This window comes from Scyliorhinus torazame, chromosome 13 (assembly GCF_047496885.1).
Source record: "Scyliorhinus torazame isolate Kashiwa2021f chromosome 13, sScyTor2.1, whole genome shotgun sequence".
Taxonomy (NCBI): domain Eukaryota; kingdom Metazoa; phylum Chordata; class Chondrichthyes; order Carcharhiniformes; family Scyliorhinidae; genus Scyliorhinus; species Scyliorhinus torazame.
In genome coordinates this window covers 205,125,204-205,139,118 of record NC_092719.1, presented here as the reverse complement: position 1 = coordinate 205,139,118, position 13,915 = coordinate 205,125,204, and the positions used below count along the sequence as shown (strand labels likewise).

Below are 13,915 nucleotides of genomic sequence, written 5' to 3'. Positions count from 1 at the left end.
AATATTCCTGTAATCCTGTTTTTTTGAGCAGTCTCTATTTTTATCACTCCATCATTGGTCGCCATGTCTAAAGCTACCAAGGCCTAAACTCTGGCCGTCCTTCCCCAATCCTCTCCACCTTTAAATCCTCCTTTCACATATTCCTGAAATCCCAACTCGTCCACCAAGCTTTAACTCATTGGCCTTGATATCTCGTTATGTGGCTGAGTAACAAATATTGTTTGAAAACGTTCCTGTGCTGGGTTTTGGGACGCTTTAGAACAGTAACGGTTCTACGCAAATACACGTTATCGTCGTTTTTTGGGGAATTGTCAAGTTTAAAGAGGTTACTCGTTTCATATTGGTGAAGAAATGTCAGGTCATCGACATGGGTTGAAAATGTAAATATTCTTAGAAGAGAAAGTATGAGGGCGGCACAGTGGTTAGCACTGCTGCCTCACGGCGCCGACGGCCTGGGGTCGATCCCGGCCCTTGGTCACTGTCCGTGTGGAGTTTGCACATTCTCCCCGTGTCTGCGTGGGTCTCACCCCCACAACCCAAAGATGTGCAAGGTAGGTGGAATGACCACGCTAAATTGCCCCTGAATTGGAACAATTTTAAAAAAAAGAGAGTTTGGATTTATATAGCAGTGTTCATGACCTCAGCTTGTTGCAGACGTGCTTTACAGTTAGAAAGTTATTCATTAGTGTGATGATCCTAGGAATCAAATACAATGGAAGCACATTTTAACGTGATCCAGTCCGGGACTCAAAGACTGCCGATTGTTTATGGTGATACTGGTTTTACAGGGTCCTATGCATTGCTGACTTGCCAGCTGCTTTGGTCGGCATTCCGGGATGGATCTGTGGGGGCAATTTTAACCAAATCTCCCGTCAATAATCGGGATTGGGTGAAATACGCCACTCAAATTTACTCTTTACAAAGGCCAGTGTGGACTAATAGCGTTAAAACAGGCATCCCACACGATCTGGTGGGATCCTGGTAATTTTGGTCAAAATTGCACCCTCCTTATATCCAGTCAGATCATCATAATCTCTTGTTTGTCTTTTGAATCTAAACAGGAGAATGTTTTTTCCTGCCCGGGGAAACAGTGGCAGGTTGTGGAGTGAAGATCTTCCACCATTGCACTGTGGACAGCATTTACATCCTAAAACACATGCTCCTTTCAAAGGAATGAACGTGCAATATTAAGTCACACTATTTAAACTAGTTAGAAGTACTGCTCTGTTTTTGGAAAGTTTTACTGCAGTAACGACTTGCAACTGATTTGATCTCCAGCGCAGCACAAGGCAGCTCACAGCCAGCAGACCCTGATTTATGCTACCGAGTGTGAATTGCACGTTGTAACTGCCATGAAAGAGCCACCAAGTCTGATCCCACTTCCCTGCTCTATAGTTTACAGCCCTTGGCTACAGCACTGTAGATTCTGAGCGTCTCCAAAGGATGTGCCGGGGCTCCCACTGTCACAAAGCAAAACAGACCTACTGCAGTTCACGATGTCCTCGAGGCCTCCCTTCTTTCCCACTCTTTAAATCTGGCTTGATTCCGCACTGGAGTTCCATTCTTTACAATGTTTAGCCTAAATGGTGTGGAAAACCTGTGGCAGTGGGCAGTGCAGTCAGACTGGCAACTTACTCCCAAGAAACAGCCCCTCTTGGGGTGGGATCTCCAAGTAATCGGGAGGAAGGGGGGGGGCAGTTCCGGTCTTGCCCTGAATGCTGTGTTTTAAAATAAAACATGTTTCCTGCCAGAAGCCAGCCTGTTTGGCAAAATTGGCCCCTTGTTGGGTGAGAAATACTCCGGAAGTGGCTGTCTCCTGTTCCTTTGGGGTTCTCCTTGCGAATGGGAGTCCGGGAGTAGGGGTACTGGATGGTTTGGAGAGTCACAACCTGACGGAAATAGATCGGGGCAAAGAGGGGGTAGCGGTGAGAGAGCTGGTGGAGAGGAAATAAGTTTACCTGTGTGGTTTTGGGAAGTACTCCTGCACTCCTCCTGGCCCATAAGCAGTTCTGAAAAATCACTTACCTCCATCATTCAGTAGTCCTCTCCCTCCCTTTTGTGGGGCGGGGACATTTTGCTTCCAAGCAGTAGTATAAAAATGGGCAAATTGGCTACCTTACATCTCTCCTGGCTTATGTGAGGCACGGTAGTGCAGTGGTTAGCACTGCTGCCTCAGGGCGCTGAGGACCCGGGTTCAATCCCGGCCCCGGGTCACTGTCCGTGTGGAGTTTGCACATTCTCCCCGTGTCTGTGTGGGTCTCACCCCCTAAAACCCAGAAAGATGTGCAGGGTAGGCGAATTGGCCACGCTAAATTGCCCCTTAATTGGAAAAAAAATAATTGGATACTTTATAAAGAAAAATAAATCTCTCCTGACTTTTATTTCCATTTCGGTCAATAGAAATACAGATCAGGAGGGATGTAAAATGGCTGCTGATCTGTTAATGCCCGCTATACATTAGTGCTAACAGTTAAAATGGCTGCCACTGAGTAATCATAGCATGGTGGACCTCAGTTGAAAGGAATGTGACGGACCTCTGTGGTAATCGCTCCTCCTGTACCTCCTGCCTCATGTGCGCAGCGTACACAAGCCAAGCCTCACAAACGACGAAAATAACCTCCAGATCGTGTTCTTTCTGCAAAAGAGCAAAACAAGCGCAGTCGATGAGACCGTCCTTCAGATGGGAAGAAAGAAACACAAGCAGAGCACGCTCACCTGCCCCAAATTTCACAATTCAGTGGTGATTGTGAGGGCGAGGATCCGCAAAAACTTAGTTAATTCCCATTCAACTTTCCGGGGAGGGGAGTTGCCCACATATGAAACTCCCATTGTACTGTACTTCGATTTAAGTTTCACTAAAGGGAAAGAGGGCAACGCTTTTCAAAGCAGCACACCTGGCTGAAGAAAAGATGTGTACTTCAACACCACTTTTAATGATGTACTTCATCAGTTGTGGTAATTCACTAAAGTAGCAAAATACTGAGGAATCTTTGATCTGTCAATCTTGGCACTCCCCCCCCCCCCCCCCCCCCCCCCCCCCCAACCAAAACATCACATTAAGGACTTTCAGAATTTTATTTCATATTCTTTTTGACTGCGGGGCTTCTTTTCTTTGATAAAACAGAGGTACTAATAACATATCGTCGTCATTCAAAGCCTCCTTCATGCATTAGTGGGCAGACACTGGCAATTACAAAGGGGAACGCACACCCCATTTGAGGCACAGATGCTCTGCTGCAGGTTTACACTTGAAATCCCAGCTTCACAAAAGTTTTGGATCCTGTTCTGACAGCAATTTGCCGACATTCATCCGCTTTATCAGGATTCCCATCTCACTGCAAGTGCAGGACCATTCCTGCCATGTCCCTCCCCCAGGGGTTATCAACAAGCACACTCTTTACCAGGAACCATTAATAATTTTACGCATACATCAATATAAAGATATATGTATACATACAAATACACACATACATACATATATATGTATGAATAATAAACAGGACTTTATTACGGCAGTTTGAAAAGTTTGACTGGCATATTAATTAATAATTCAGTAACCTTGTTGCCCTGCACAAGTCACAAATCTCCGGCACCTGAAGGAATGGGTTCCTTCAGTCCATACGGGAGATTCTGAGCCAAGCTGCAAATGGTTGGCGGAACAATGGGACCACTGCCCACCGTCAGACCACTGAACAGACTGGAGTGAATGAGGTCAGCTTCATGTCAGCACCGTTTTGTTAAAGCCTCTCCTCTGTGATATCAGGAACGAAGATCGCTGTTGCTTTCCAAGGAGTCCTTCCAGTGCTTTGAATTTGATGCCCTGCTGTTTACTTTGGAGTTTAAGATACTCGGCATTACAAACTGCTGGGAAGTGTTATTTGGAGATTGCATGTGTGTGTGTGTGTTTGTGGTGTGTGTGTTGTGGGGTGTGTGTGTGTCTGTGGAGTGTGTGTGTCTGTGTGGGGTGTGTGTGTGTGAGTGTGTCTGTTTGTGTGTGTGTCTGTGTGGTGTGTATGCCTCTGTGTGTGTGGTGGGGGTGTGTTTTTGTGTGCGTGTGTGTCGATGTGTGTGGGTGTGTGTGTCTGTGAGTGGCATTGTGTGTGTCTGTGCGGTGTGTGTCTTTGTGTGTGTGTGTCTTTGTGTGTGCCTGTGTGGTGTGTGTGCCTGTGTGGTGTGTGTGTCTGTGTGGTGTGTGTGGCTTTGTTGTGTGTGTGCCTGTGTGGTGTGTGTCTGTGTGGGTCTTTGTGGTGTGTGTGTCTGTGTGTGCCTGTGTGGTGTGTGTGCTTGTATGGTGTGTGTGTCTGTGGGTATGTGTATCTTTGTGGTGTGTGTGCCAGTGTGGTGTGTGTGTCTGTGTGGTGTATGTGTCTGTGTGTGCCTGTGTGGTGTGTGTGTCTGTGTGGTGTGTGTGCCTGTGTGGTGTGTGTGTCTGTGTGGTGTGTGTGGCTGTGTGATGTGTGTGCCTGTGTGATGTGTGTGCCTGTGTGGTGTGTGTGTCTGTGTGGTGTGTGTGTCTGTGTGGTGTGTGTGCCTGTGTGGTGTGTGTGCCTGTGTGGTGTGTGTCTGTGTGGTGTGTGTGCCTGTGTGGTGTGTGTGCCTGTGTGTGTGTGTCTGTGTGGTGTGTGTGGCTGTGTGGTGTGTGTGCCTGTGTGGTGTGTGTGCCTGTGTGGTGTGTGTGTCTGTGTGGTGTGTATGCCTGTGTGGTGTGTGTGGCTGTGTGATGTGTGTGCCTGTGTGATGTGTGTGCCTGTGTGATGTGTGTGTCTGTGTGGTGTATGTGTCTGTGTGGTGTGTGTGTCTGTGTGGCGTGTGTCTCTCTGTGGTGTGTGATATGTGTGTCTGTGTGGTGTGTGTGTCTGTGTGGTGTGTGTTGCTATGTAATGTGTGTGTCTGTGTGGTGTGTGTGCCTGTGTGATGTGTGTGTCTGTGTGGTGTGTGTGCCTGTGTGGTGTGTGTGTCTGTGTGGTGTGTGTGGCTGTGTGATGTGTGTGCCTGTGTGTGCCTGTGTGGTGCGTGTGTCTGTGTGGTGTGTGTGCCTGTGTGGTGTGTGTGCCTGTATGGTGTGTGTGCCTGTGTGGTGTGTGTGTCTGTGTGGTGTGTGTGGCTGTGTGGTGTGTGTGCCTGTGTGGTGTGTGTGTCTGTGTGGTGTGTGTGGCTGTGTGATGTGTGTGCCTGTGTGATGTGTGTGCCTGTGTGGTGTGTGTGTCTGTGTGGTGTATGTGTCTGTGTGGTGTGTGTGTCTGTGTGGCGTGTGTCTCTCTGTGGTGTGTGATATATGTGTCTGTGTGGTGTGTGTGTCTGTGTGGTGTGTGTGGCTATGTAATGTGTGTGTCTGTGTGGTGTGTGTGCCTGTGTGGTGTGTGTGCCTGTGTGGTGTGTGTGTCTGTGTGGTGTGTGTGCCTGTGTGGTGTGTGTGCCTGTGTGGTGTGTGTGTCTGTGTGGTGTGTGTGGCTATGTAATGTGTGTGTCTGTGTGGTGTGTGTGCCTGTGTGGTGTGTGTGTCTGTGTGGTGTGTGTGCCTGTGTGGTGTGTGTGCCTGTGTGGTGTGTGTGTCTGTGTGGTGTGTGTGGCTATGTAATGTGTGTGTGTGTGTGGCGTGTGTGCCTGTGTGGTGTGTGTGTCTGTGTGGTGTGTGTGTCTGTGTGGCGTGTGTCTCTTTGTGGTGTGTGTGTCTGTGTGGCGTGTGTGCCTGTGTGGTGTGTGTGTCTGTGTGGTGTGTGTGTCTGTGTGGTGTGTGTCTCTTTGTGGTGTGTGGTGTGTGTGTGTGTGTCTTGAGTTCGGTTCCCACCACTACTACGATGAACAGAAGCAAGTAGCTGCGGCTAATGATTCGCATCAACAACAACAACTTGTATTCACACAGAACCTTCAGTGCAGTAAAGTATCTCAATGCACTTGACAGAATGCATTGCCAGCAACCCCCTGACACTCGCACTGTGTTATCAATATGGAGGATTTCGGAGAATTCCGAAGCTAAAACGTGGAGTGGCCCTCCTCCAGGGTATCCTAACTAGCAAGTTTAATATCAATCTTGCCTGATAGTTCGCCGGAACAGGATATACCTCATAATTCATAATTCTCACCGTTGTTTCCAAATCCCTCCACAGCTGCCGTTCCTTCCCATTGCTGTAAACTTTTCCAGCCCTACAATTCTCCGGGATCTCTGCGCTCGCCCTGATTCCTGCCTCTTTCTCATCCCGGATTTTAATCATGCCACCATTGGTGGCCATGTCTTCGGCTGCTTATACGATAGTTGCTTCCCTCAGCCTCTTGCTTTAGGAATATCCCAACTCGTTGCCCAATTCTTGGGGCAGGATTTTCCCATTGCTGGGGCCGTCTGTTCTCACTGAAAGGCAATGGACGTTTGGCTGGTCTGGAAAACCCCAGCATAGGTCACCCGCCCCAATGTCTCGTTATGTGGCTTGATGCTAAATTTTGGTTAATAATGTCGCTGTGTGGTACCTGTGTTAGTTCGTTGAAGGTGCTACGTCAATGCAAGTTGTTGTCCCTGGGGCCTGAGAGATCTGGGAAGATTCGCTTTCCTGCTTGATCAAATGAGGGTCGGGGTTGCTTTTGTGAGTCTGTCATATTTTGCTAATTTCTTCAGCATTAGTTTAATTTGTTGTTCAAAATTTTATTTTGCGGAGTTTTGGGGGCAGGTTAGATAGCTATGAGTAATTGAACATGCTTTTCCCAACAGGAAACTGGAGAAACTGCTTTGGCTGGATTGCGAAAATCTTACATCATCTGATTGGCAAATAAAAAACACACCAAGGGCATCGCACAATGAGGGGGAGATGGCCGTTCCACCCCCTCCTACCCTCGCCCAGAAGCAAAGTTGTTAACACATGCAAATGCGTTAAAGCCTCCAGCCTGTGGGCAGGCTGAATTGTGGCAGTGGAGGGTCCTCATTGCGGACAAAGCCCTGCCCTCGGGAGCAGCCGGCCAATCATCAGTCCCGATACCGCCAAGAGTGTATCCATGGGTGCGACTGGCATTGCCAACAGGAACAAGAAGGCTCATGGATCCAGAGCAGGGCAAGTCCGGGGTCTTGGGAAAGGGATGGTTAGGGCAATTTAGGGAGGGGGGGGAGGCAGGGGGGGGGGGGTTGCGTGTGTCTTGTACAGCAGGCGGGTATATAGTAAATGGGGGTATTATTTTAGGAGGGCTACCCCGATGTGCAAAGGTCCCTCCCCCCCCTACTCACTGAAGAAAGTAATCTCCCTTCCATCCTGCCCTTTGTAAAGGTTTGTCTCAGTGACCTATCTACTCCCGCCGGACTGACCACGCCAATCGTTTTATGCTGTGGGCAGCGTATAATCCGGGTCAACTAGCTTGTTAACGAGCTCAATTGGCACCGAATTAGTTGTTTTAAATCTGGTGAGTGGGTACCATAATCCCTGGATTATGGAGGTGGATAGGAAGTTGGTGGGGGTGGCCGATGTTACATGCCTCCTGTCAAAAACATGCCTGGAGGGGGCATTTAAGATGCGGTCACAGGGCTTTAAGATATAATTTAGGAGTTGTGTTGCCTCATATGCCCCTGCCACATTTTACCCGCTATGAATTTGAGGTAATTTAAAACACTGCGGACTTGCTCTCCCTCACACAAAGCCCTGCTCACTTATCACCCCTATACAGGGGCTGGTTTAGCACACTGGGCTAAATCGCTGGCTTTAAAAGCAGACCAAGGCAGGCCAGCAGCATGGTTCAATTCCCGTACCAGCCTCCCCGAACAGGCGCCGGAATGTGGCGACTAGGGGCTTTTCACAGTAACTTCATTTGAAGCCTACTTGTGACAATAAGCAATTTTCATTTTCACTTGCCGCCCTACGCTGGCTCCTACAGGTTCAGCTGGAGTCCGGTCCAACTATGTCAACTTGATTATAAAATTCTCATCCTTATTTTCAGTTCCCTTCACGACCACCTCCCTCCCTAATCTTCCCCAGCCCCACCAGATATCTGCGCTCACCGACGTTTGGCCACTCCAGCAACCCTGATTTTAATCGCTCTACCATTGGTGGTCATACCTTCAGCTGCCCAGACCCTAAGCTCAGGAGTTCCCTCCCTGATCCTCTTCCCCTCACTGCTTCCCTTCTTTCCATTACGACCCTCCTTAATAATGCCCTCTTTGACTGAGCCATCTGCCCAAGATCTCTTTGTATGGCTCAGTGTCTAGTTTTGTTCTATAATGCTCCCATGGAGTGCCTTGGGGCAGTTTTACTACACTAAAGGCAGTGTATAACTGTAAGTTATTGTTGGTGGTCAGAACATCACAGTGCTGATATGAAGTAAGATGTGGCCGTGAGGGTCAGTTATTGGTACAGACCTTATGGGGTGAATTCTCCACCTTGCGAAGCCAGAAACGCGGAACACGATCAGGCGGAGAATCGGGCGTCAGCCGAAAATCAAATTTGGCGCTGGGTGCCGAACCGACCGCCATGTTCCAGGGCCCCGTTGGTAACGACAACCATCGCTCGCTGTGGTGAATGTGGTGAATGTATTACTGCTGCCATTCACCATTGTATTGCATTACATTGTATGGTATTATGTTGATGCCCTTGTGGGCTCCGCCTAAGGCTCCGCCCCCTCGGGGGAGGTACATAGATCTGCAGCCTGTAGGCGGCACTCAGTACAGAGCAGTCGCAGGCAGGCACAGATCTAGCTGATTAAATTGATGCGACCTCCAATTCACACGAGACGAAGAGTTGAAGTGAACAGTGGTTTTAATCAGCTAGATCTGTGCCTGCCTGCGACTGCTCTGTACTGAGTGCCGCCTACAGTTTAATCAGCTAAGATATCGCTATGGAAGCCTCCCTCAAACCTGATCGACTGGAACTCGGCCCACAGGCAGCTGAAGCCAAAGGAAACTTTTCGCACTGGCTACGCTGTTTTGAGGCCTACCTCGCCGCCTCCTCCTCGCCCGCCGTCACAGAGGCACAGAAACTGAGTCTCTTCCACGCCCAGGTGAGCCACTGAATCTCCGTATTTATTGAGGAAGCGACCACGTACGCAGACGCGGCCGCGATCCTGAAAAGACACTACGTGAGGCCAGTGAACGAAGTGTTCGCGCGGCATCTCCTCACCATTCGTCGTCAACGCCCCGGGGAATTGCTGGAGGAATACCTACGCGACCTGAGGGTACGCGCTCGAAACTGCAATTACAAGGACGCCACGGCCTCGCTGCATATGGAACTCGCCATCCGGGACACCTATGTGGCTGGAGTCCGGTCCAACTATGTCAGACAGCGCCTGCTCGAAAAGGGCGCCCTCGACCTAGAAGAGACGGTAAAACTATCCACCTCCTTAGAAGTAGCTTTCCAGAGCCTCAATGCTTTCCCCTCCGACCACGCGACCCCCTCATGGACACCCGACCAGAGGGTGCCCCAGGCCTGTGCCGCGCGGCTGCCCGCCCAATCCGGGGCGCTGCCCTGCTATTTCTGTGGCCAGAACCAGCACCTCAGGCAGCGCTGCCCAGCTCGGAACGCGACCTGTAGCGACTGCGGTAAGAAAGGACACTTTGCCAAGGTCTGCCTGGCCAGATCCAAAGCTCTTAAATCGCAGGCCCGACTCACAGACTCACAGGCCCGCAGACTCCGCAACGTGGCTGCGTGTCTGCCGGTACCGCCCCCTTCCGACGCGTCATCAGCCCCGTGCTATCCGTGGGGGCCGCCATCTTTAACCCTACCCGACACGTGCGACTCATGGGGGCCGCCATCTTGGCCACCATCTTCAACGCCGCCCGACACGTGCGACCGACGGGGGCCGCCATCTTGGCCACCATCTTCAACGCCGCCCGACACGTGTGACCGACGGGGGCCGCCATCTTGGGATTACTCCGCTACCTCCGACCACGCCGGCTACCCGCAGCTCGGCGCTGTCACCCTCGACCAGTCACGGCCCAAGCACCTCAGGAACTCGATGATGACCGTCCGGGTCAGTGGGCACAAAACGCCCTGTCTGTTTGACTCTGGGAGCACGGAGAGCTTCATATACCCAGGCACGGTAAGGCGCTGTTCTCTCCAGATTTCCCCCGCATCCCAAACAATCTCCCTTGCTTCCGGATCACATTCAGTGCAGATCCGGGGGTACTGTGTTGCGAACCTCGCGATACAGGACGCCAAGTACGCCAATTTTAAACTATATGTCCTCCCCCATCTCTGCGCTCCTCTCCTGTTAGGACTGGACTTCCAGTGCAACCTCAGGAGCCTGACCCTGAAGTTCGAGGGAGGGGTGACCTTAAGGGTCATGAGGCTACATACGGCAGGCCCCTACCCCCTCTCACCGTATGTAGCCTCGCGACCCGGAAGGTCACCCCTCCCTTGCTCGTCGCGAACCTCACCGCCGACTGTAAACCTGTTGCCACCAGGAGCAGGCGGTACAGTGTCCAGGACAGGACTTTTATCAAGTCAGAGGGCCAGCGGCTCCTGAGGGAGGGGATCATCAAGGCCAGTAATAGCCCCTGGAGAGCCCAAGTGGTGGTCGTCAGGACTGGGGAAAAGAACCGGATGGTGGTAGACTACAGCCAAACCATAAATCGGTACACGCAACTCGATCCGTACCCCCTTCCCCGGATAGCGGACATGTTAAATCAGATTGCACACTACCGGGTTTTCTCCACGGTAGATCTGAAGTCCGCATACCACCAGCTCCCAATCCGCCCGGAAGACCGCCACTACACTGCCTTTGAGGCAGGCGGCCGCCTCTTCCACTTCCTCAGGGTTCCCTTCGGCGTCACCAACGGGGTCTCGGTCTCCCAAAGAACGATGGACCGAATGGTGGACCAGTACGGGCTGCGGGCCACGTTTCCGTACTTGGATAACGTCACCATCTGCGGCCATGATCACCTGGACCACAACGCTCATCTTCAGAAGTTCCTCCAAACTGCCCAAACCCTCAATCTCACCTACAACAAGGAGAAATGCATTTTCCGCACAACCCGATTAGCCATCCTCGGCTATGTCGTGGAATACGGATTCGTAGGGCCCGACCCCGACCGCATGCCCCCTCCTGCAACTCCCCCTCCCCCACTGCCCCAAGGCCCTGAAAAGATGCCTCGGGTTCTTTTCATACGATGCCCAGTGGGTCCCCAACTATGCGGACAAAGCCCGCCCACTTATCAAAGCCACCATCTTCCCCCTGACGACTGAGGTCCGCCTGGCCTTCAGCCGCATCAAGGTAGACATTACCATGGCCGCGATGCACATGGTGGACGGGTCCATACACTTCCAGGTGTAGAGCGACAGATGTTGCCCTGGCCGCTACCCTTAACCAGGCAGGCAGGCTCGTGGCCTTTTTTTCCTGTACCCTCAACGCCTCCGTGATTCGACACTCCTTGGTCGAAAAGGAAGCTCAAGCCATTGTGGAAGCTGTGCGGCATTGGAGGCACTACCTGGCTGGTAGGAGGTTCACCCTCGTCACCGACCAACGATCGGTAGCCATTATGTTCAACAACACGCAGCGGGGCAAGATCAAGAATGATAAAATCTTGAGGTGGAGAATCGAACTCTCCACCTATAATTATGATATAGTGTATCGTCCGGGGAAGCTCAATGAGCCCCCAGATGCCCTGTCCCGCGGCACATGCGCCAGCGCGCAAGATGACCGACTCCAGGCCATCCACAATGACCTCTGTCACCCGGAGGTCACCCGGCTTCTCCACTTCATCAAAGCCCGCAACCTGCCTAATCCACCAAGGAGGTCAGGGCCATGACCAGGGACTGCCAAGTCTGCGCGGAGTGCAAGCCGCACTTCTATCGGCCAGACAAGGCCCACCTGGTGAAGGCATCCCGTCTCAGTGTCGATTTCAAAGGGCCGCCTCCCCTCCACTGACCGCAACGTGTATTTTCTCAGCGTCATTGACGAGTACTCCCACTTCCCCTTTGCCATCCCATGCCCCGACATGACCGCGGCCACTGTCATTAAGACCCTACACAGCATCTTCACCCTGTTCGGTTTCCCCACTTACGTCCACAGTGACCGGGGCTCCTCATTTATGAGCGACGAACTGCGTCAGTACCTGCTTGGTAAGGGCATCGCCTCGAGCAGGACTACCAGTTACAACCCCCGGGGAAACGGACAGGTGGAGAGGGAGAACGCAATGATATGGAAGGCCGTCCTTCTGGCCCTACGGTCTAGAAGTCTCCCAGTTTCCCGCTGGCAGGAGGTCCTCCCCGATGTGCTCCACTCAATTAGCCACGAACGAGACCCCTCATGACCGCCTCGTTGTCTTCCCCAGGAAATCCACCTCCGGGGTTTCGCTTCCATCCTGGCTGACAACACCGGGGCCTGTCCTCCTCCGAAAGCATGTGAGGAGCCAGAAGTCCGACCCCCCTGGTCGAGAGGGTCCAGCTCCTTCACGCCAACCCTCAGTATGCCTACGTGGCGCACCACGACGGCCGACAAGATACAGTCTCCCTCTGGGATCTGGCAACCGCCGGTTCCCCTGCGACCATCAACAACCCCCCCCACCCCCCCACCCTACACCGAACACCGCCCCTGCCCCTACATGGCCTATACCCCTCCTCCCCCCATTCGCCGACCTACAGTGGTGAAGCTCCAGACGACACGCTCCCGGAGTCAACGAGCCCAACACCCGTGCCCGCAGCGACGAGTTCAACACCCGTGCCCGCAGCAAAGCCAGAGCTCAGGTGATCGCAGCGAACGATCAAGGCGCCGGACAGACTCGATCTGTGAGCCCACTTCACCCCCGCTGGACTTCAATTTTTAACAGGGGTGAATGTGGTGAATGTATTACTACTACCATTCACCATTGTATTGCATTACATTGTATGGTATTATGTTGATGCCCTTGTGGACTCCGCCTATGGCTCCGCCCCCTCGGGGGAGGTATATAGATCTGCAGCCTGTAGGCGGCACTCAGTACAGAGCAGTCGCAGGCAGGCACAGATCTAGCTGATTAAAACCACTGTTCACTTCAACTCTTCATCTCGTGTGAATTGATGGTCGCATCACTTGCCACGCCTCCACTGGCATTGGCATGCAAAACTGCCATTTGCATGCGTTAACATATCATTACCGGGTTTGTCTGTGATGCTGCGCCCCCGCCAGGTGGAAGTTTGCTACAGGGGATCGGACGCCGTAGATACTGAACGAGAGAGAAGCGGTAAGAAAAGTTTCCAAATTTGCAGTAGTGGGCTGAGAGTTGTGCCGCTGGCTGGGGGGGGCGTCTGCCGGGGCCGGGGGCAGTAGCGGGAACTGACCCGGAGACACGCCACAGGTTCAGGGTGACCAGGCATGGACTGCGCACAACACTGGTTAACCACTGTGTCCTGTACATGTGCAGAGTGCCACCAGTCATTTGGCTGCGCCCCACCCCTCAGGCCACCACCGTGGGAACCTGCAGACCCCAGCCGACCCATCTACGGGATGGGCATCCCTCCAATAACACATCGGAACCGTGGCCCCACTGCAGGGGAAGCAAGGGACGAGCAGAGCGTACCCCAAACAGTGGACGTACCTCTGACACCCTCCCTGGCACACTGCCCCTCGCAGGGCAGAGGCCCCGCCAGTGACACTATCAGCTAGCCCACACCGCAGGACCACCGGCTATCTCCATGCCCTGCCCCCGCCCCCATCCATATTGTCCCCAGACAGATTGGCACAACCCGTGTGCCGCTCACAGGACCCACAGCACACTACAGTTACAATCCCAGCTGGTGCCGCAAGCATGCCACCCGGCATGGAGGTGGGTGGTGGCGCACTGTGGCCCCCTGCCACCACCCCCCAACCCGGTGCCACCCTGCTGCTAGGGTTTCACACAGCCACCCAAGGAGGACATTCACAGTAGCCCCCACAGGAGGGAGCAGGACATGGACGTGTTGGCATGGGCTGTGACAACCACTGGTACCCCTGCTGGCAAGGACAGCTGGTGGGATAGAGGCCCTCCGAGGGC

At 52.6% G+C, this 13,915-nt stretch overlaps 1 protein-coding gene across 3 annotated transcripts in view; it reads right to left on the bottom strand.

Annotated features, from left to right (window-relative positions):
• uba1 (ubiquitin-like modifier activating enzyme 1) overlaps nucleotides 1-13,915 on the bottom strand; it is a 416,000-nt gene that overhangs the window by 12,248 nt on the left and 389,837 nt on the right. For 2 of the 3 annotated variants that reach the window (XM_072472935.1, XM_072472934.1), the window contains exon 24: nucleotides 2,535-2,635. The exons of the other annotated variant lie outside the window; for it this stretch is intronic. In XM_072472935.1, the coding sequence (XP_072329036.1) occupies nucleotides 2,535-2,635 (101 nt within the window). The remainder of the gene's footprint in view (nucleotides 1-2,534; nucleotides 2,636-13,915) is intronic. 3 annotated transcript variants of the gene reach the window in all.